Here is a 21,142-nt window from a genome sequence, read left to right on the forward strand (position 1 = left end):
TTGCCAGACTTGCTTATTTTTTTTTTAATTTACAAATGATGAAGTTATTCGTTTTCCATAATATGCACGAAACGCAGTCAACTAAATTACCAATGACAATTCATTACAATCAACCTATCAGTTACTTGACAATAAACTCAAATACAGAAAATAAATTCTGCAATTCCCTGCACAGGGAGAAGATGATGTACACCTAAAGTGTACACTTTTGCACTTGATTATGGAAAAGTGTACATCTGGTGTAAGGTGTAGACAAATCAAGCGTACCTTAAGTGTTTGGTTGTTTAGTTGTAGCCTAGTTGGTTTTATTTGTTTGTTAATCTGTCTCCATTAATATTTTTTTTAAGACTTTAAAGAAGGATATGGAGATAACGAACAGAATTCAATTTTTAAGACTTTAAACTTTTTCCTTTGTCCTAAAAAGAGACAAAGTCATTTCGATAATTTAATGAATTCGTTTGTTCGTGTCTTTGGTAATTTCAAGTTTAATATTATTTTGCTTAATATATACGTAGGGAATGACGCAATCCACATCTTAACAAAGGATAAAAACCAAGAACTCCGAGTTGATCTACAGAGTTATAACGGAGAACAGGCCTATGCTATGTATTCCACATTTTACATCAGAGATGAAGACAATAAATATAGACTGACAGTGTCTGGATACAACGGAACAGCGGGTAAGTAGTTATATCAGTAATTTGTTTGATGAAAATATTTCTAGGTTTGTGTCTTATCTATATATCGTGGATGGTATTAAATGCTATGGGTTGCATTTAGGATCTACAACATTTGATGCAGAGAGCAGCCCCCGAATCTGATAAATTGATTAACCTCAAATATTTCTCTAGTCCGTCAGTATAGCAAACTTAATAAGTGATTTATTTTCAAGAAAAAAGGAAAGACATAAACACAAGACATCTTCTTAGCGAAGTTCATAAAAAAAACAATGCGGGTATAAAATGACGTGCAAGAAAATTTCAGTACGATTTCAGTGTAAAAACACAGAGGTTCTAGAAATTTCCCTTCCTTGTTTACGCAAATCACTGCACACTTTTCCTCCTATTGCAACAAAAAGTGTTTCAAAGTGTGTGTTGTGAGAAAAGGGTGCACAGCGTTTGGATTATTATACTTTAGTTCACAAGAAAACACTATTCTTGAAACACTGGTAGCACCTCCATGCCTCTTCTTGACCTTCTTAATATATATACAATTCCGCAAGAGGTTATGATTAAGATATTTGAATACAACAAAATTTAATTCAAAATATTTACATTTGCAAATATTTTTCTGAGATGAACCTGTTGAAGAGAAAATGTGTTCAATTCTGTTTGAATGTTATTTGGGGGTCAGAGGTAATAGTGCGACCGAATCACAGAGCGGGGTGATATTTTGTCTATACATATTTCTGCCACGGTGCAACTTGTTTTAGAATATTTCTAAGTTAATAACGATGAAAGTGATAAACGATTTCGATATTTTTCAATCATGAAATGTACAATAAATCTTCTTTGATGTGAAAAAGATACGTTTTGAATACTATAATTACATATAGCCGAAAACCGCACTTACCTTTCTAACCCGAAATTTCTTTGGCGTAATGTAAACTAAAACAGGCGACACAACCGCTTTTGACTTCAAATTTTGTAAGAAATTATGAAATAGTAGGTTATTTTCAGCAGCAATCATTGTTCTTTTTATTATATACAGATATTTCCTGAACTGGACTGTAAACATTCAAATGTTGGAGCGAGGTAAACTAACTTTGACCAGACATCTCCTAGGTCATTGCATGTTACGACATAGCAATACGGCGGCCCGTTCGTGTAACAAACGCAATTTTACACGAAATTTATTCGTCTCAAATGTAAATATAAGTAATAAACAACAGTGCTAAAAAGTTCACTGGGAAATGAACTTTTAGTTGGTACGTGATCAAATCTACTGAGAGGCCCTTCGGGCTTCACAGGATTTGTTCACGTGACCAACTTAAAGTTCATTTCCCAGAGAACTTTATTACACTGTTGTTTATTTCGTAAATATGAGTGCCTCGCACAAACTATCAACACAATCGTGTTTTGTTCAATCTTACTCTTCAAGAAATCAATATTTTTTACATAAAAAAATCTTGATAAATCTTTTAGGCCTTTTCATGAATTTTGTTTGGATTCTAATTCAAAAAGATTTCTCATCTGTCTCGTCTCTGCCGGATATTGTGATGCATTTCCAACAAAATCATCTTAAAACAGCCCTGAATGTGGTTTTGAATTATTATTTCCTAAATCGAAAATTTGTAAAATCAACGTTTATCCTACCTCTAAGTTTCGAAGGTCCGTGTTTCCTCTGCTCCTATTTTGTATTGCTTTTTTTTGGACTTTGATATTGAATACTGTTCGTTATCTTTAAATCCTTCCTTGGCTATATTTATATGCAATCTGCCAATTTATGTCTATATAATCAATAACAAACTGTTATCGCATAGTCTTAAAAGGTTTTATGTAGCGTAAACATACTATACCGAAATAGTGCAAGGTTTCTTTTCTGATGAAAATTGGATATCGCCCTCACAGGGGATTGAACTCATGATCCCAAGACTGTCAGTTCGACGCACTACCGATTACGCTACAGACGCCGTTGTCAGTAGCATTGTACTATCTATATATATTTTTAAATATCTTACATTATATTTTTTTAAAATAATTTCTTGCAAATTTTCACTTTCACTAAGCTAATACTCCCAAAAACTAACTGTATATTATACTTAATGCATGTAACATTCAAAATTATAGAAAAAGATTATGACGCATATATAGCACAAGTTGACGTCAAAAAGAGTGAAGTTTTAAAATTAATGCAATTAGTAATGGAACATTGAATGCGGTGAGAATATTGTCTTTTTTATCAGTATATTAATAACAAGACTGTTGTACACTGTTGTACTGATAATAGTCAGGGTTTGACACTCGCATCTGGATCGTGCACCATGTGTCAAAACCCTGACTACTATTTAGGCACAGTGCATGCAAAGTACAACGCTATTATATAAACATAAGTTCAATACCTTCTTTATTATATAGCTATTTCCTTATAACATTTCCTCATAATTTATAATAATTATTCCAAGCAAAAAACTCAAATTAATGATTTTTTTGTATCGGTGTTCGAATTAATGCCTGTCCTGTTAGTGTTCAATATCGCATTATTCCGATGACCCTACCAAGCGTTATGATTTGCTTATTTAGGTTTTAAAGGGTGTAATACATACTTACGTTTTAATAAATAATTTCTTTTTTGTGTAAAACATAAACACATCTTACCTAGATGCCACTTCCTTTCTTTAATTTGGTTCTGACAATTTTACCAGACAACTTTCTTGTTTACAACGGGGTGTTCGATATTGAACGCTCGAATTCGGATTGTTTCGAGTATACACGTATACGAAATACAAAGTTAACTCAGAGTTCAATAAAACGTCAAAATGTTAAACGCTAAAATTCTCTAGATTTCAGGTAGTGTTTTTTAAGAGATTCTTTATTAGCTGTATAATAATAGATGAATATTGAAATAAAGAGACACACTGACAGGAAGCATATGTATAATTATAATCGGTCTCTACTCTTTGTTACAGGTAACAGTTTATGGTATAACAATGGAATGAAATTTACAACAAAAGATCAGGACAATGACCTGCGGGGTAATGGAAACTGTGGTATATCATGTCACGGGGGATGGTGGTACCGCGGTTGTACCCATGCCAATCTTAACGGACTGTACGCCCAGCCTGGTGTATATAATTGGCATTACATGATATGGTATAAGTTTAAAGGAACTGGACCATTAAAACAGACTTTATTGATGGTTAGAAGCAAAAACTAAAGTTTATGCATCAACAATCGGAAAATTCATAGGGTATAACCATGTTTTTTTTCAGAATTGTGTTTCGGTAAATCAGATTTAAGTAATTTACATGAAAGTACACTGTTGGTTAGGTGAAGATACCCTATTTGATTGGCTTAATTAAAATGGCTCGAGTGAGCATAACTCCCGAGTTGAATCTAAAGCCAAGGCCATCGGATATATGCATTATATCAAAAATATTATACTGACCAAGTAATTGTTCCACAGTTTTTCAAAACTGACCACATCATAAGCGTCGGAAGCAAATTGAAAGTGGGGGGGGGGGCTAATTGAAAGTGGGGGAAGGCTAATCCAGCAAAAAGAGGTCAACTCTAATTTTCAATTTATATTATGTATATATTTATAAAAAAGAGGGGAGGGGGCCTATGCACATCTAAGTCTTCTACATGAATGACATTGGAATCATTTGAGAGCTATTAGCGAAAATAATGACTATATGGTAACGTCTCACCAGCCATGAGAAAAAAGCAATTTTGGCATTTTTTTTCATTTGTTAACGCAAATCAAAAACTAAATGCAAGTTTTCAAGTCATAATTATCGTCATGTGTATTTGTTTTGAAGTTTTTGGGGTCTTTGGACTATCTCGTATATATACCAAGAATATCTCATAGACATTTTTTAAAATTTCAAATTAATAAATCCATTTTAGATATGTTTAATGAAAATATTTAAGATGAATAAATGGGTCCCTTATTTATGCATCAATGTACCTTCATCACCTGCACACGGAGTATATATTTCTCATTTGATTCGATACGCAATAGCATGCTTTACGTATGAACAATTTATAAAACGTGGTAAATTATTGACAAACAAGTTGTTGAAACAAGAATATCAGCAGTCTCATTTTAGGTCATCATTTTGTAAGTTCTATGTTCGATACGATGATCTAGTCAGCAAATACAGTTTACCACTGAGTCAAATGCTGACTGACGTTTTTCATACCAATTGTAAGTCCATTATTTATACATTGAATCGACGACGGATTTTCCCGTTATTTCCTGATCATGACAAGGACCACACGGCGGGTGTGACCGGTCAGCAGGGGATGCTCACTCCTCCATAGCACCTGATCCCAACTCTGATGTTTCGGTGGTCCGTGTTTGGTCTGTTTATATTGTTTTATGGACTTTGAGATTGAATACTGTTCGTTATCTCCATATCCTTATGGTAATTATAAATATGTAAGTAGGGCTGGTAACTTCCCTGTGTATAAACGGGAAAACCATTAGTTATTTTTTTTTTTTTAAATTGGATCGGTATTCTTTTTAGCCTAGGATAGACATTGACCTAGACTTATTTCTTGTTCATGATGTTCAAGTTAATTATGTTGAGATGATATTAAATTTCTAATCCCCACCTCAGTATAGGAAAAAAAACTACACACCTTCCCTATCTTAAAATTCCATTTAATAGGAAATATTTACGGTGTATAAAGAATCACATTAATGCTGTACAAAGACTTTGTCATGTGTCAGTTCTTAAAACAATGTTGTATAGAATTTACCATGTAATTCTGAGCACACCTGAGCTGAAAACTCAAGTGAGCTTTTCTGATCACCTGTTGTCCGTCGTCAGTCCGTCTAGCTGTCCGTCTGTCTCTAAACAATTCACATTTTCAACTGCTTCTCAAGAATCTCTACGCTTATTTTAACCAAAGCTACTAAAACATCCTTGGGTAAAGAGGGGTTAAAATTGTTTAAACAACGATCAAGTTACCTTACAAAGGGAGTTAATCAATAAAAGACAAAAATACAGAAGGGTCAATAAAACATCTTCTTTAGAATCACAGGGCCAGAAAATCTTAAACCTATGTAAATTTATTTTTGGATATTGTAAATTCTAAAGTTTTCAAAACATGACCCTGGGTACGTACGTGGTGGGGCCTTAATTAGGAATCCAAGCATTTCATAGAAATAGATAGGAAAATTGAAAATATTCTTCTTTAGAATCACTGGGCCAAAAAGAATCTGGAATCATCCTGGGCTAGCGTAGATTCTAAATTGTTTAAATCATGAACCCCGGGGCAGAGTAGAGTAATACTTTATAATGTATAAAAGGTCTATTCATTTTGGAAAATCGAAATATATTTCTATTTATTTTGGCATTATATGAGAACACACACATCTGTAAACATCACGGGAGAAATTTTTTTTCTTAAGTTTATTGGTAATTAATCTTATATGAAAAATTCCTTTCGTTGAAAAGCACTCGCAAAATCTACTAAAAACTTGTTACAAGGTTTTAAATCAGTTAAATACTTTAATTTACCTTTTACAAACAAGCTAGAACAGTTCACTTTAAACAACTGGGCCATTTTGACGGAAAAAAACAGACGAACAGAAAAACCATATCATAAACTGTTACGGATAGCTGTTTGAATTGTGAATTTTAGTCTAAAATACCACAAGAAATTTTTTTACTTCTTTCCTTATTCGACCAAATCTGACTCTTCAGGTCTCTGTTTTATTCCGACAAATTGAAAAGAGGATGGTTGAACTAAAAGTTATATCACAACTGATATGAAATCTTTCATAATCAATAATTTTTGTTAAAAAAGAATTTTAGTATACATATATGCCTAGGTAATTTGATTTTTTGTTATGAAAATTGAATTGTTTTATAAAATACCTTTTTTTATTCGACGTCGTCATGACAACATTTTTTGGCTCTCATTTTCATGAAGTCCATCCACATATATTTTAAACCACTCACCCGTTTATTTTTAATGATCCCCGCTGCAGTTTTTACTATAAACGTTTTGTGTTGAGTTGTATAATTATGTAGTATTAAAATCAATTTTTACAAACGTCATTTCTAAATGCATTTTTTTACTTAAATTTTTGTATTATTGTCGAAGAGACCCGTCAGTACGACGTCGGTACATTCCTGCCAAGCGGCGGTGGACGAGACCCAATGTTATGTTTATTTGGATAATTTAAAAAGTAGTTCATATATCTAAATGAAGTTTTAGGGAACGAGAACGAGTCAACATAGAGAGAAACATAAGATTTTTTATTGAATACTTTCGAATTTTTAAAGATTTTATAGAAGCTGTGGCATTACTTTTGGATCAACACTTGCAAAACTTTAATTATGTTTGAGTACTGGCCAATTTTACATACAAGTTAATATGTAAGTATTTTGTGTTTCTTAATTGTGAACTATATTTTAAAGTTCTAAATGTTGTGCTTTTTATAATAAAATCATAATTACTTTGTATGTTGTCTTTTCTTTTGTTTATCTTGTCAATGACGTATAAGGAATGGATTCTTTAGTTGTTAAAAATATTGAAGACTAGTTACATTTATTCTGTTGCAGTAAAGTAAGAGGGAAAATCATCTATGCATCTTTGAAAATCACGATACTAGGGGGCGCTTCTAGCAAGTTAAAGCAGTGGAAAAGTGGACACTATCAAGGTACATCACAAGATTAATGAAACAAATCTATTTATTCCTTGGGAATAGTGGACTCCTAGATCTTGCTCTATGAGTTTCTATGAAATTCTTAAACATTCATTTACTGATGGGTCAGAGATCAATCCACATGACCATTCATCTTCTGTTTTTGAAGGTAGCCATATTGATAACAATTTTCTTCATCTGCACAGATCAGATATGGATGTGGGTCGGAATGTAAAATTTCATGATTGCCATGGCGATGATGTATACTAATCTGGTTCACAAACACTCACACGACAATACTTCTGTCGAAAAATATATTTTTTTTTTTACTGAATTAATCTTCCTAAAACTCATCCCATTGTTGTTGATATGCAAAGATCTAAATGTAATCAGAAAAGTAATAAAGTAATAAATGATAAGTGATGATAAAACTTAGCATGACTTAACAAATTATCATGAATCACATTCCATCTTTTCTACCTTGAAAGGGATGATTGTGGATAAGGTACAATGGTTTGACCGTTGTTTGGTGCGGTCCCAGAGGTGGCATATGAAGGATATGGAGATAACGTACAGGTTCAATATCATGTTAATAAAATTGATCAATGCGACAGCGTTTCATCAGATACATCGGTGCCTGGAAACTATGTAAAATAATAATAATTATTTATTGGGGGCTAACAGCTATATGTTATAGGCGTGGGAACCGGGGGACAAGGGGGGCTTAACCCTTTAACTTTTTTTCTTCAAAAATAGACATTATATAAAAGCATAGGAAGTTGGAGCTTACCTTTTTTTAGTTGGTTTAGCCACTTTCAATTAGCCCCCCAACCCCCTTATCCACACTTTCAATTTACTTCGACGCCTATATGTATGTCATTCTCTCAATGTAGGATCTATAATCTCTAAGCATAATAACACCAAGTTCGATTTTATTTCTTATAATTACTCAATGTGGATCAACAAAGATCACTCATCTGTGTGAATATATTTAACATATTAATTCTCTAAATTAGAACCAAAACACGATAACAAGAACTGAGATATATTTTCATTTTAAGAAACTGTGTATTATGCTGTGTTTTGTATTTTTGAAAGACAAAACTGGAGTCATTTATCTGGGTTTTGAAGTCATATTTCAAACTTTAAAAAAATCATCAAATAGTTTTGGTTCCTTATGAAATAAACAATCTAACTTTTGCTTCCATATACTTACTTATAATAATTTCACTTTTTAAAAAATATAAAAAAAACAACCAAAAAAATAAAAATAACTAGCACATATGTTAACGAAACCAGTAAATGCAAAATTCTGCAAACTCTTTTTAACAAAATGGAAGACCAGAAAGCTCTTAGAAGAACCGATAAACCTCACTGACCTCTAAATGTCTCAATATTTACCACAAGTTGTTGAGAGGGGATTATGGTTAGTCCAAAAGTTGATAAGGTTAATAGTTGATAAGGTACCGTGGTTTGACCGTTGTTTGTTGCGGTCCCAGATCTAGAGGTGGCATATGAAGGATATGGAGATAACGTACAGGTTCAATATCATGGTCCATAAAACATTTCAAGCAGAGCGGATACGGACCTCCGAAATATCAGAGGTGGGATCAGGTGCCATGGAGGAGTGAGCATCCTCTTCCATCCGGTCACAGTTGCCTTGTGCTCCCTGTAACAATCTGTCGTCAATGTAGTGTATAAATTATTGACTTACAATCAGTATGAAGAACGTCAATCAGCATTTGTCTCGATGATAAATTGTGTTTGCTTACAGAGTTATTGCATCGACCATAGAACTTATAAAATGATTTTGAACGAGACTGCTGATATTCTGTTTCATTAACTTGTTTGTCAAGAATTTATAATTACCTCTTTTTAGAAATTGTATAATCATACAAAGAACATACTGTTTCATATCGAATCAACTGGGATATATGATATAAACTCCGTATGCATGAGATAAAGTAATATTGCTGCATTAGTAAGGGAAGCTGACAATTGAAAAGTAAAAAATCCTCAGGTGTATTATATAACTTAGTTGTTAGATTACCATTATGTCCTTTTCGAGTAAAATTTCGAAATATGAAACAATTATGTCAGACTCTATGGTATCGTTTATCTCAAACTGACCAGGATATATCGTATCGACATAAGAGTGGAAATTAGCATTGTTAATTGAAAATACATGCATGGTTCATCATCCTTTGAAAGAACCAGGGTGCTTTTGATTGGCATTCGGTAGGAATCTTGGCGTTCTTGAAAAGTAAAAAAATTATCTAAATGTCACGTGAAATTTTAACATTCTCTTATCTATCGGGTTCCTTGCAATGAGAAAGGAAAATATTTTCCCGAAAATGAATTTCGGTTTTCTATAAAATAACCTGAAAAGTGGCTAGATCAGACATTTGCTACAAAAAACTACATTTTATTCACACGTTTTTTCTAAAAAAAATTCTATTTCTGGGTCTACTTTCTATTTCTCTCCATAATTTTCAAACGTTATTTGTGTGTATTTTAATTCAAAGAAAGGAATATACAAAGCAAAAAACGGAGGGAAAATCTAGAGACCAATAAAAATGAACTTTTTTCTAAAAGATCCAAATGTGTAAATGTGGTGCTTCTTTTTCCTTTAAAAACCAACTGTATATGTGTAGCAGCGATAGTTCAGTAGAATTTACTATCTGTTCAATAAACTAAAAGTGAAGTTTTTGGTTCTAGCCTCACATGGGGTGTTTATCTTTTTTTCTTGTAAACAACCAATTTCTTTGTCGGTTTCATTTCAAGTACTGATGTCATAAAATTTTCAATAAGATATATTTTGGTTCAGTTAAGTTCTGGAGCGAAATCAAGTCCAATCTTCTATTCTATAATATACATGTACACTTATCATCTATGCCTTTAATTTTATAGGTATTTATTTCTGTGAGACATTACTATGTTAATTATTGTACCTCCTAAGAAAACCGTTCCTAAATGTTACAATTTGACAAGGTCTTTTAGTCTGAATGATAAAGAAACCCTATGGTTGTGTTTGTAAACTCTGACCAGCTATATTCAGCCAACCAAATCATGAGCAATTAAACCATAACTGGTTCGTACAAATGATTTCTTCAGATCGCACGCTAAATACGCCCATCTTCTTTTACTGTGTTGCAGAATTTACGCGAAGCATTTAAAATTTCGCAGTATCTTTGCGATCAAACTCGCACCTGAATCACTATTTATTATAATTTCAAAAGACACATGCACACAACTCTTTACAATTTTACAATTTCGAAACATAAATGGTATGATCCTACCCATTGATAAAAGTAAAAACACATATTCTGAAAAACAGAGGAAATTTTGTTCTATAGAATCGAAATAATTACCATTTTGAAAAATAAATTTGCCATGATTTTTTGTCCTTTTCCCTGATCGAATTGCCGATTTATAGAAAAAAGGAAACTTCAAAATAGTAGAACATTTTCAAGAGTTTTTTGAAAATTTAAAACAATTTAATGGAATTTGAATAATTTTTTCTGCATAATTTCCTAGGAAGAAATTGAAACTTCTAGACAAGTTCTCTTTTATTTAGGGAAATCCCAGGTAGCAAGACATAGTTGGGGCAACGTTGGCCCAATTTTTTTTTTCCAGCGCTGGCCCACTGTTGGTAACCTTACGTTGGCCCACGGTAATTTTGCTCATCGGCCCAACGTTGGTCCAACATGTTGGCATATTGTTGGGCCAACGTAGGTTTAATTATATGCCAACCAACAGCCAAACTTAATAACTGTTTGGTTAGGTTGGCCCAACGTTGACTCTTTGTTGAAATGTCAGATGGCATATTGTTGGGCCAATGTAGTTCTTAGTGTATGCCAACTACATTTGTAACATCCAACCTTAACAACTATTTGGTTAGGTTGGCCCAACCTTGGCCCTATGTTGAATTGTCAGATGACATATTGTTGGGCCAACGTAGTTTTCAGTGTATGCCAACTAACAGCCAATCTTAACAACTGGTTGGTTAGGTTGGTCCAATGTTGACCCTTTTTTACAATGTCAGATGACAAATTGTTGGGCTAATGTAGTTAATACATAGAAACATTTGTAATTGGTTAAGTGATTCTTTACATAAACCTATTTTATGACTAAGAAAAAATAAATACACAATTCAATCAGCATTCATAATGCACACATGGACATGTTCAATGAAAACATTACTAATGATTCACTGTGAACATATTTTATATACATCAATTTAATCATAATTTACAAAATAAATTTTAAAATAGACAATAGAGGTAAATTATGAAAAATTATGAAATCAAAGTTCTTAATCAGGGCTCACTTCCTCTATCGCTGTCCTTTTGTTGTATTCCCGCTCTTTTTCCGTCCCTTCGACGCCTCCGTTTTCTTGAGTTCTTGATCTTTGTTATACGTAATCGTACTAAAGTTATACACTTCTCTATGCATGGTTTTCGATTTCATTGTTATTTACCGCCACAACATTTGTTTTCCTTGCAGTCTCTGACTGAAAATACAAAATAGTTTAATATTAGAAACAATACAATAACTGGTCGGACTTATGAATAAATACTACTTAAATTCAAATTTTTAAATAAAGCGAATGATGTATTATACTGTTAGTGCTCCTTAATTTTCTTGTTACAATCGTGTCTGTAATAGACAGTTAAGAATTAGATAGAAACAATTTAAAAGATGTTATTTAACCTTAACCTATAGTGCTTGTGTGCAAAAACATGAAAATAATAAATTCCGAATCAATTTTAACAGTTAACCTGAATAAATAAGAATGAATATACTTACATCGCTTCTAAATGCAGCTACAACAAGTGTATAATCCACAAATTTTAAATTTCACTTCTTCTTGCTTGCCCTGCATTTTCAGCCTATCTCCACCTGTGAGCAATTGAATCTAACTGCTCACTTCACAGTTTGGTATTTTAATCGTCGAGCAAGCGAACGCCTAACTTTTGTTTCAATTTAATTATAAAGCTGTGTCATTTTGATTTATGTACTATATGTAGGTTTCATTCACATCCTGTTCTGGAGAACTTTTTCAGTTTCTCTAAATTCTCCTGAATACAACGCTCATGAAAAAATCTATAATTTCAAGGGTTTTATTTCAAATAAATAAGCATGCATCTGCACAATTTATAAAATATAATAAAGCAATCTTTAGTGCTGTGATCACTTATGTTCAAAGTTAAAATGTTGAAAATATCAGATCTAAACAAAAACAGTCATCCAATTAAAAGCATGGAGTACGACATAGAATGTCCTCTTAATTATTTCAGAATGTGCATCTAAATTAAAACTTAATTAGAACCAACGTTGTCCCAACGTAAAGCTAAGCAGCTAAAATTGACACCATCAATTAGTTGGCAGTAAAATAATTGGGCCACCGTTGGTCCAATATAAATATCCCATCTTTGAAACACCTAAACAAAAGAACACTCGTGCTAACATCGGGCCAACGTTGGTCCAACATACTACTACCTAATTGAAAAGACATTTTTTTTCTTATTGGGTGTATTACAAACATTGGGCCAACGTTGGGCCAACATACCACTACCAATTTGATAGGACATTTTTTAAGGATGTATTACAAACATTTGGCCAATGTTGGGCCAACATACTACTATCAACTTGATAAGACGCATTTTTTATGGGTGTATTAAAAACATCGGGCTAATGTTGGGCCAACATACCACTACCAACTTTCAGAGACACTTTCTTTAAGGGTGTATTACAAACATTGGGCCAACGTTGGGCCAACATACTACTACCAACTTTAAAAGACATTTTCTTTAAGGGTGTATTACAAACAGTGGGCCAACTTTGGGCCAACAACAACATCCCTCCTTCTTTGGGAAGTAAAGCGAATGGAAGTTGCTAATGTTGGACCAATGTTGGGCCAACATAGGAATTCTGTCATGATCGAGAAGATTGTTCCCCCAACGCCAACCATACAACCTTTTGCCAATGTTGGCCCAACATAGTCTTGCTATCTGGGATATTTAGTGATTTTTATATCCTTGAGTAATTTTTTTTACTAACATGAAAGTTCTATTACAAAAGAACCTTGGAGATTAATGATTCGACAACACAATACTATAGAGGCTTTAATTTTGGAAATCATTGGTGCAAAAACATGTAATATTTTTCATTTAGGACTTATTGACCGCGGATAAGTATCACTTTTGATTGATCTATTTTTAATGAAAGTCTGTTCCAGGAAGTAGTCCAAAGAATATTAACGTCCTAATTAAGTTACTTTCTAAATGAGGTAGAGTGATGAGGAAACAGTATTGAGATTTTCCTAGAAAATATCGTGCATATTAATAGAAAATAATTTTCAGATGTATACAGCAGAGAGTTTGGAGTAATGAAATAAATGAAGTCCCTTTTCGGTGTTTCCTACGCAGCGTTTAAATAAACATAATAAAAAATCATGCCCCTTTTAGGGATAATTATCATCTTTTGTTGTTTAAATAAACTATAGCAACAGTCATTCCAAATGAGTTCTAACGAATTTTTTTTAAAAGTTATAGCAACTATTTCAAAAAAACATTATGTTTAATTAAACCGCGGCATCGGTGCTTTCCTTAATTACACATACACTAACTAATGGAAAACATACTGCATGGACATTACATAAATTGATGAGATCAGAAAGGTGATTATTCTGATAAATATCATGTGATAGTGCAAAATCATCACCATATTCATGAATTTTCAATTTATCCTAAATAATCGATTGTGTCAGTTTAATACTAGTGATATGTCAGACGGTCTCTACCCTTTGTAACTACATATTCATATTTACAGTGCACCAGATGATTCCAGATAATTTTGTATTAACATCAAATACGAGAATTGTTGTGTACAAAGGCCAGACATCTGAGCTGTCATGACAAAGGAAGCAGATTTCTGGATCACTATAAAAAAAATTAAAGGATATTATTTTTTAAAAAAAATGAACATGAATAAACGTAATGTAAATATTGAACAGATGACATGCCTGTAAGAAGCAATTTCAGAGGGGGGAACCAAACATCAATTCAGTTAATGTAGACAATTATTGCACCATACAAAACACTCCTTGACACGCTATAAAAATAATGAGGGGATACATTCATAGAGTACTTTTGTATGCAAATTAGTACTAGTACTAGTACATAATGCAAAGTTATAGGGGAACTGTAAATGATTAACGTGAACACAACTTGTACTCTCAAGTCAAAGGCCCTAAAAATGAAGCAAAACGAGAAACTCGTTTTTTTTAAAAATCAGAACTATTTCTTTCGCAACTGTAAGTCATTTTTGAAGACAGAAAGATAAAAAAAATCTTTATTTAAAGTCAGATCTTGTAAGCAAAATAATGGCCTTCAGTAATTTTATTTTGTATTACCTCAACACAATAAATAATGGGAGTTATAGTACAATTTCAATATCACTTTGTTAAAACTTGACACTTCATTGAAGTATACGAGTCTTTTTTTTTTTTTTTTTTTTGCTTTTAACAATGTTCTATCTCACTATTATTCATTTTATATTTCATTTTGGCAAGAAATTTTACAAAGCAAAGTTTGGATAAATTTGAATCTTGAAGCGGCGGAAGGATCGTGTCAAAACCTGAAATGCTATTGATAAATCATCTACCCATGGATAAAGCATATGTTTATCTCACGGGTAGGGACATCCGCGCGTTTGACATAAAGACATAAATAATACTTGCTAGAAAGATTTCTCTTCATTTTTTAAATGGCATAAAAATGACACTTACACACAACCATTTTATTAGGGTTTTTTTTGGTTGTTTTTTTTTTATTTCTTTATTTTTTGTTTTGTTTTAACCTTCTTTCGGCAATCAGTGTTTATGTTTGTATTACTTGAAAATTATCCTACTGGGTAGTTTGGATTTGGAATCTTTAAACATCATACCAATATTTGTCTAATACACATAGAAAATACGTCATAGGACAATAAATACTTGAGGAAAAAACTAAAAGGTTTATACTCCACCCACCTTCTTCTACGTGTACCACCTCTATCTTATTTTTTATTTACGCAAATAATTAATAAAATCTAAGTCGATAATAGTTTAGCTATTGAACAGTACAAACACGGAAACAATCATGTGGAACCTCATCAATCATTAATAGACGAACCTTTACGACTGCTATATATTTTACAAAAATGAAAACAATATAAGCAGTCTATGGCTCTTGTAGAACCCATCGTTTAATTTGAAAAGCAAATCAATTTCCAAAAACTGTTCACAAATTTTAAGATGATCAGTGTCTACCAAATAGGACGATTTCTAGTTCTGTTACAGACATGCTACTCCCAGTGCTCCGCCCCATTCGACCCCAAAACTTTGATCGTTAGCAATTACAAAAACTCCTCACTTCCAGGTTTCAACCTTTTGAGAAATGCTGACATTGCAATGTGCATGATGATTTGTTATAAGTTTAAGTTGTGTCGTTCAGTGGATTGGATACAAGAAGAAGAGACATGTCGGCTAAACTCAAGATTTGTCATCAAGAATGACAACAGTCTAATAACTAAAGGCCCAACATTTCATGTCGAACGGGAGGATTTTCCAGTGGTAAGAAAATATCTTATTACATTTTCATGAATTAAATTACACTGTACGTATTAAACGAATTGAATCAGAACTCTACATCTGGTTTGATTTAACTTCAGCACTTGGCTGGCAATTGCTTAAACAACATCTGTGCTGAAGATGAAATTTGCATTGGTGGTAAATGTGTACAGGTTTTAAAAGGTAACATACAACTTCTATTATATTGTAGAAAGTGTCTTTTAAATTTGATAGGCCTAACAATATCTATTGAAAACATACTTTCGAAAGGTTTCCTTCTTTTAAATCTTGTAAAACAATTCTTTATAGAGATTTCGTTACCACAAAATACATAGCCATCCAGCATAACACACAAGTTTGTTTCGATCGAATTCGAGCAAGTACTTGAAAATCAAGTTCAGGGCCTAATCACTTCTCCAATCAAATACAAAATTTAAAAAAAATCAGCATTCTTAAAATTATTATGTATCTAGACACTCCACACTGTTTTTCATCTCATAAGAAAAATTCAGTTCCATTTTCCTGTTAGAATACCCGAATCGGAGGGAAAGATTCAGGAATTATTTTGTGTTAACCATGACTTGACTTGACCTCAAGTAAAATACTGTTATGACACCCACAATAAATGTTTTAAACGCGATTTGAATAGTGACTGATTAAGAACTTTGAGAGCACTGTATCGAAATATGTCATGTATATTTGAAATTGTATTATGTTTACATATGGTAAAATAACCATGTAAAGAAAAAAAATTATAAAAAGTCAAAATGTTTTGACAGTTTATTAAGAGAGAAACACGTTTAACTGAACAAATATAACAAAATATTAACTACTTATGAAATATCATCCAATTAAACCCAAAGACTAAATGTTTAGGTAACGAAATAAATGAACGGACGGATAACATTTATTTTGTAATGTTTAAATTAAACCATTCCCTTCGATTTTGATACAGAGAGAGAGAAAGAGAGAGAGAATCTGTTACAACTTTATATGCTTGTACGAGGGTTGTTCGAAAAGTTGTACTAATAAATCCAGATGATTTTTATGATTATTTAAAAAATATCACATGTATTCAAAACATCTCCAGATTTTACAAATGCAAAAATCGGATCGCAGAGCAAGTCAAAATTAAGTAAGTTACAAACAATAGACTAAAAATGAAAGTCATGGGCACACAAGAGTTGCTGATACTTTGCAAGCAGAGTTAAGCAATAAAAGAAATTAAAACCTTACCAAAGAAAATTATACCACGAGGGCAATTTTTTATTTTTTTTCCCTCGACACCGGTATAAAGGTTTGAACCTGTTATTATGGATATTGCAAATCATAGGTTTTTAAAATCCTCATTCTTAATTCTTAATCACAATAGGGTCCTGTCTTGTATACCACTATATTTCAAGTTAAAGACCTCACCTTGTATTTCTTACAAATTTACATCGACCATTGCTTCCAAACTTTTCAATTACAAAAAAAAAACTTTACATGACCTGGATACCGAGTTTCTTGATAATTGAGTTCATTAAACATAAAACCTCTATCGTGTTCATGTTTTTCTTCACCCTATAACTATAGCCCTGCTGAACGCGTTTATACAGGTGACGCAAATATAGTTAATAATGAGGACCTTTGATCACTTATTTTAAAAAGTCATAAATGTAGGGAACCCTGATCCTTCAAATGGTGTCGGAATTTCATAAATATCATAGCTTCTGGTGAACATTACGCCAGACGATGGGCCAGATATTTAAAAAAAAGACGTTGACACCTTGTCAGAATGGATTAAATGTATCAGATGCATGTTAAAGTCGCGTATTAAACAAATGAGGGGCAATATGAAAACCCTCAATCCTTCTATATTCAATAATCCAGAAGTGAAAAAAGAATTAGATAGATTTCATGATTAGTACGTGCGGGTCACTGCCGACAAAGCAGGTAACAACATTGTTTTCGTTTGTAAGACTCATTAATATATAAACTGTATTTTAGAAGAACTTGTTTTTAAATCTACCAGCGGTAATCCTACTTATGCCCATACTTCCCTCCTTTCTAAGGAAGAAATTCTTCAAAATCATATGTCAGTTTAAAATATTTTTGATATTCAAAAGAGCTAAAATGAATTTGAACTACACTATATATATATTGGATTTCGAAACTTCATAAAAATCCTTACAAACAAAGATATATTACGGGTTCCAGTAAATATTCAACCAAACCTCTTTTGTCACTCCTCACTAAGATATTGACAGTGATGAAGGAAAAACTTCAAGAGTACTGCGCAACAAAAAAGAAATGGTGTGAATCAGATATGGACACAACCATTCCCCACGATAAATTAAAGTCAAGCCTTTTTCTATATCAATGACCGCTTTTTCAATAAAAATGGAACCCGTAAATTTACTAACCGTGTCATTGGTCGTTGCAAAATTATTTTTTAAACATATTCTCATTGCACACACAAGTACTCTAAAGTTGACATCAAAGAAATGCTTGACTCTCTGAATTGACAATATCTATGTGGTGTTTTGTGGTGGTGGAGATTAGGTAATCCAACAATCTATTGGAATTTCCATGGGTATCAATATGCGCTTCGTTATTAGCAGACCTATTTTTATATTCAGATGAAGCAGAATTTGTACAAATTATATACAGTTAATTCTCGATAAACTGCCACCTTTTGTAATTTAGAAATCATGGCGGTATAATGAATTTTGCGATGAATTGAATTTCACATCTTTTTGAAAACAAGATGTTGAGTTACCGTTCTTAGAAATACTATTTAGCGTTTCTATTCTTATTATTACATGTACATGGATCTAAAAACAGATTTATGATTGAAAATACTTTAAGTAATTTTTTCTTAATGTACAATTTCGCTAAAACAAAATGTGCAGTTATGAAATAAAGACAAGTACATGTGTATGCATGTATATATGCACTTCTGATAAGGAAAAAAGAACATGCTGGGTCGATCGTTGTGATATATTGCTGATAGTAAGTACACTGAACTCCTGAATAAATTCATTGTTTATGGCATCATTGTTAATGAAACGTTCGCAATTTATACCGTATAATTATTTTTTCAGCAAACTTTGCATTCTTTAATGCAGAGATCATCAAAATAATAACGTTATCGGCGTACTTTAACAACGACCGCTTTCGTTGCGAAGCCGTGACCATGGTGACCATGCATTTATTATTCAGAATATTATAACAGTTTATGTTAAAACTATTGTTTATTTAATTCTTGTTTAATTACTTTAATTGCATGTACCTTGTCTGTCTTTGCATGCTTTTCAATTAACAGAGACAGCGTCACCCAATTAGCTGCGCTTCACTGACCACATGCACTTGTGGCGGTATACCGAGATAATTGACACTTAAAAATGGACGTTTGCTGTGAAAACAGGGTGGCGGATGGCGGTATGGCGTTATAAAGAGAATTTTATATAACAGGAAAAACGTTCTTGGGAAATCATGGCGGTATTGCGATAATGGTGATGAATCGAATGGCGATAATTCGAGAATTGACTATATATATATATAGAGAGAGAGAGAGAGAGAGAGAGAGAGAGAGAGAGAGAGAGAGAGAGAGAGAGAGAGAGAGAGAGAGAGATATTGAAATAGAAAGCACAAAGAAATTCACTTTTACATTGATACCCACTTCCGCCGAAGCCTGGGGTTGAACTCTCGACCTTCAGAATCTGTCTCCTAGCAGTGCAGGAACAGTGCGCTAGATCGCTCGGCTATCTAGGCAAGTCAAAAAACTTGCTTTCGATGCTGATGGAATTCTCGCGGCGCTGCCCTACACTACACGGTCATTGAAAACAGAAGTTAGATACAGTTATTTGGACATTTGTTTTAACAGAGGATTGTTACCAATACATGTTGTAATGAAATTAATTATTATTTATAAAGCACAATTAACAACAACTCTTAAACTAACATTAGTGCCCTAAGTGAAGAAATGTTAATATAGAAAGCACAAAGAAATCTGTCTCCTAACAGTGCAGGAACAGCGCGCTTGACCGCTCGGCTATCTAGGCATGTCAAAAAACTTGCTTTCGATGCCGATGGAATTCTCGCGGCGCTGCCCTACACTACACAGTCACTGAGAATAGAAGCGAGATACAGTTATTTGGACGTTAGTTTTAACAGAGGATTTTTACTAATACATGGCATCGAAAGGAAGTTTTTTGACTTGCCTAGATAGCCGAGCGGTCGTTTTTTTGTGTGACCTACATGTCATAAAAATAACTTTTTTAACTCCTGAATTTTGGTATCTTTTAAAGAAAAAGACTGGGTGTATAATTTGAATAAATTTGAAAAAATTTATGGACTTTTTTTTCAGGATTATGGACTTTGAGAATATTGTTCCTTATTTCTATATCCTTCTTCAAGAAGAAAAACCAATATATTTTTGCGATTAGAATTGGACAAAACGGTTTTACAAAATAAAAGGTCAAGTATTTGAAAAAGGATTTGATGAGTTGGTATTGAGTTGGTATTGGATTATATTCAATGTGTGAAAAATATTGGGATAATATTTCGTAGAAATTCTTTACGCTACTTTTTTACGATACATTGGTGTTATGTGTGCTCCGCGTATATAAAAAATGTTGAATTTTAAAATGAAGTAAATTTATTTCTGATGAATCGAATGGAATGATCTTTCACACAAAAACAAAACAAATATTTTTACATATCATATTGGGGGTATTTTTAGTTTCTATTGAGTAATGTAACGAAGATTGACATCGTTTACGAACTTTTTGAACAACCCTCGTATATATGTGAAACTGGATATATGATATATAGATTTTAGACTCTGAAAAACCCACCTTAACATAAAAAGGAGTCAAACAGATGAAAAATACTATTACCACCCCGAGTTTAAAGTCAAAATATATAGAAAATACAATTTACAGTAGCTCTACTGTGCCCATGTCTACGTTTCTGCCAACAGCTATTGGTTTCAAAAGAATGGATATAAAGACAGCTGCAATTGGCAAGAACCCACATAAAATTGAAAGAGAATAGTTGTTATATTTCAGCCATGAATATATCAAAGTTCTACCAATTGATTTGTGTGAATTATGTTTCAGTAAATGAAATGAACTCAAATTATGTAAACAAATACTTTTAAATGTATTTGTATTTTGTTGTCTTGATGCACAATATTACATCATAACAATGTGTCCTTAA

The 21,142-nt window shown here is 32.7% G+C and overlaps 1 protein-coding gene across 1 annotated transcript; it reads left to right on the forward strand.

The window, feature by feature from the left end:
• Nucleotides 1-515: 515 nt before the first annotated feature.
• On the forward strand, nucleotides 516-3,876 carry LOC134255103 (ficolin-1-like; the record flags this gene model as incomplete). The annotated part of the gene is made up of 2 exons (XM_062737620.1): nucleotides 516-680; nucleotides 3,629-3,876. Coding segments are annotated over 2 exons (413 nt in total), but the record flags the coding sequence as incomplete, so codon positions are not given.
• Nucleotides 3,877-21,142: the final 17,266 nt, after the last annotated feature.

The sequence above is a fragment of the Saccostrea cucullata genome, unplaced genomic scaffold (genome assembly GCF_032062105.1).
Source record: "Saccostrea cucullata isolate Sc308-1 unplaced genomic scaffold, CSIRO_AGI_Scuc_v1 ctg4265, whole genome shotgun sequence".
Taxonomy (NCBI): Eukaryota; Metazoa; Mollusca; class Bivalvia; order Ostreida; family Ostreidae; genus Saccostrea; species Saccostrea cuccullata.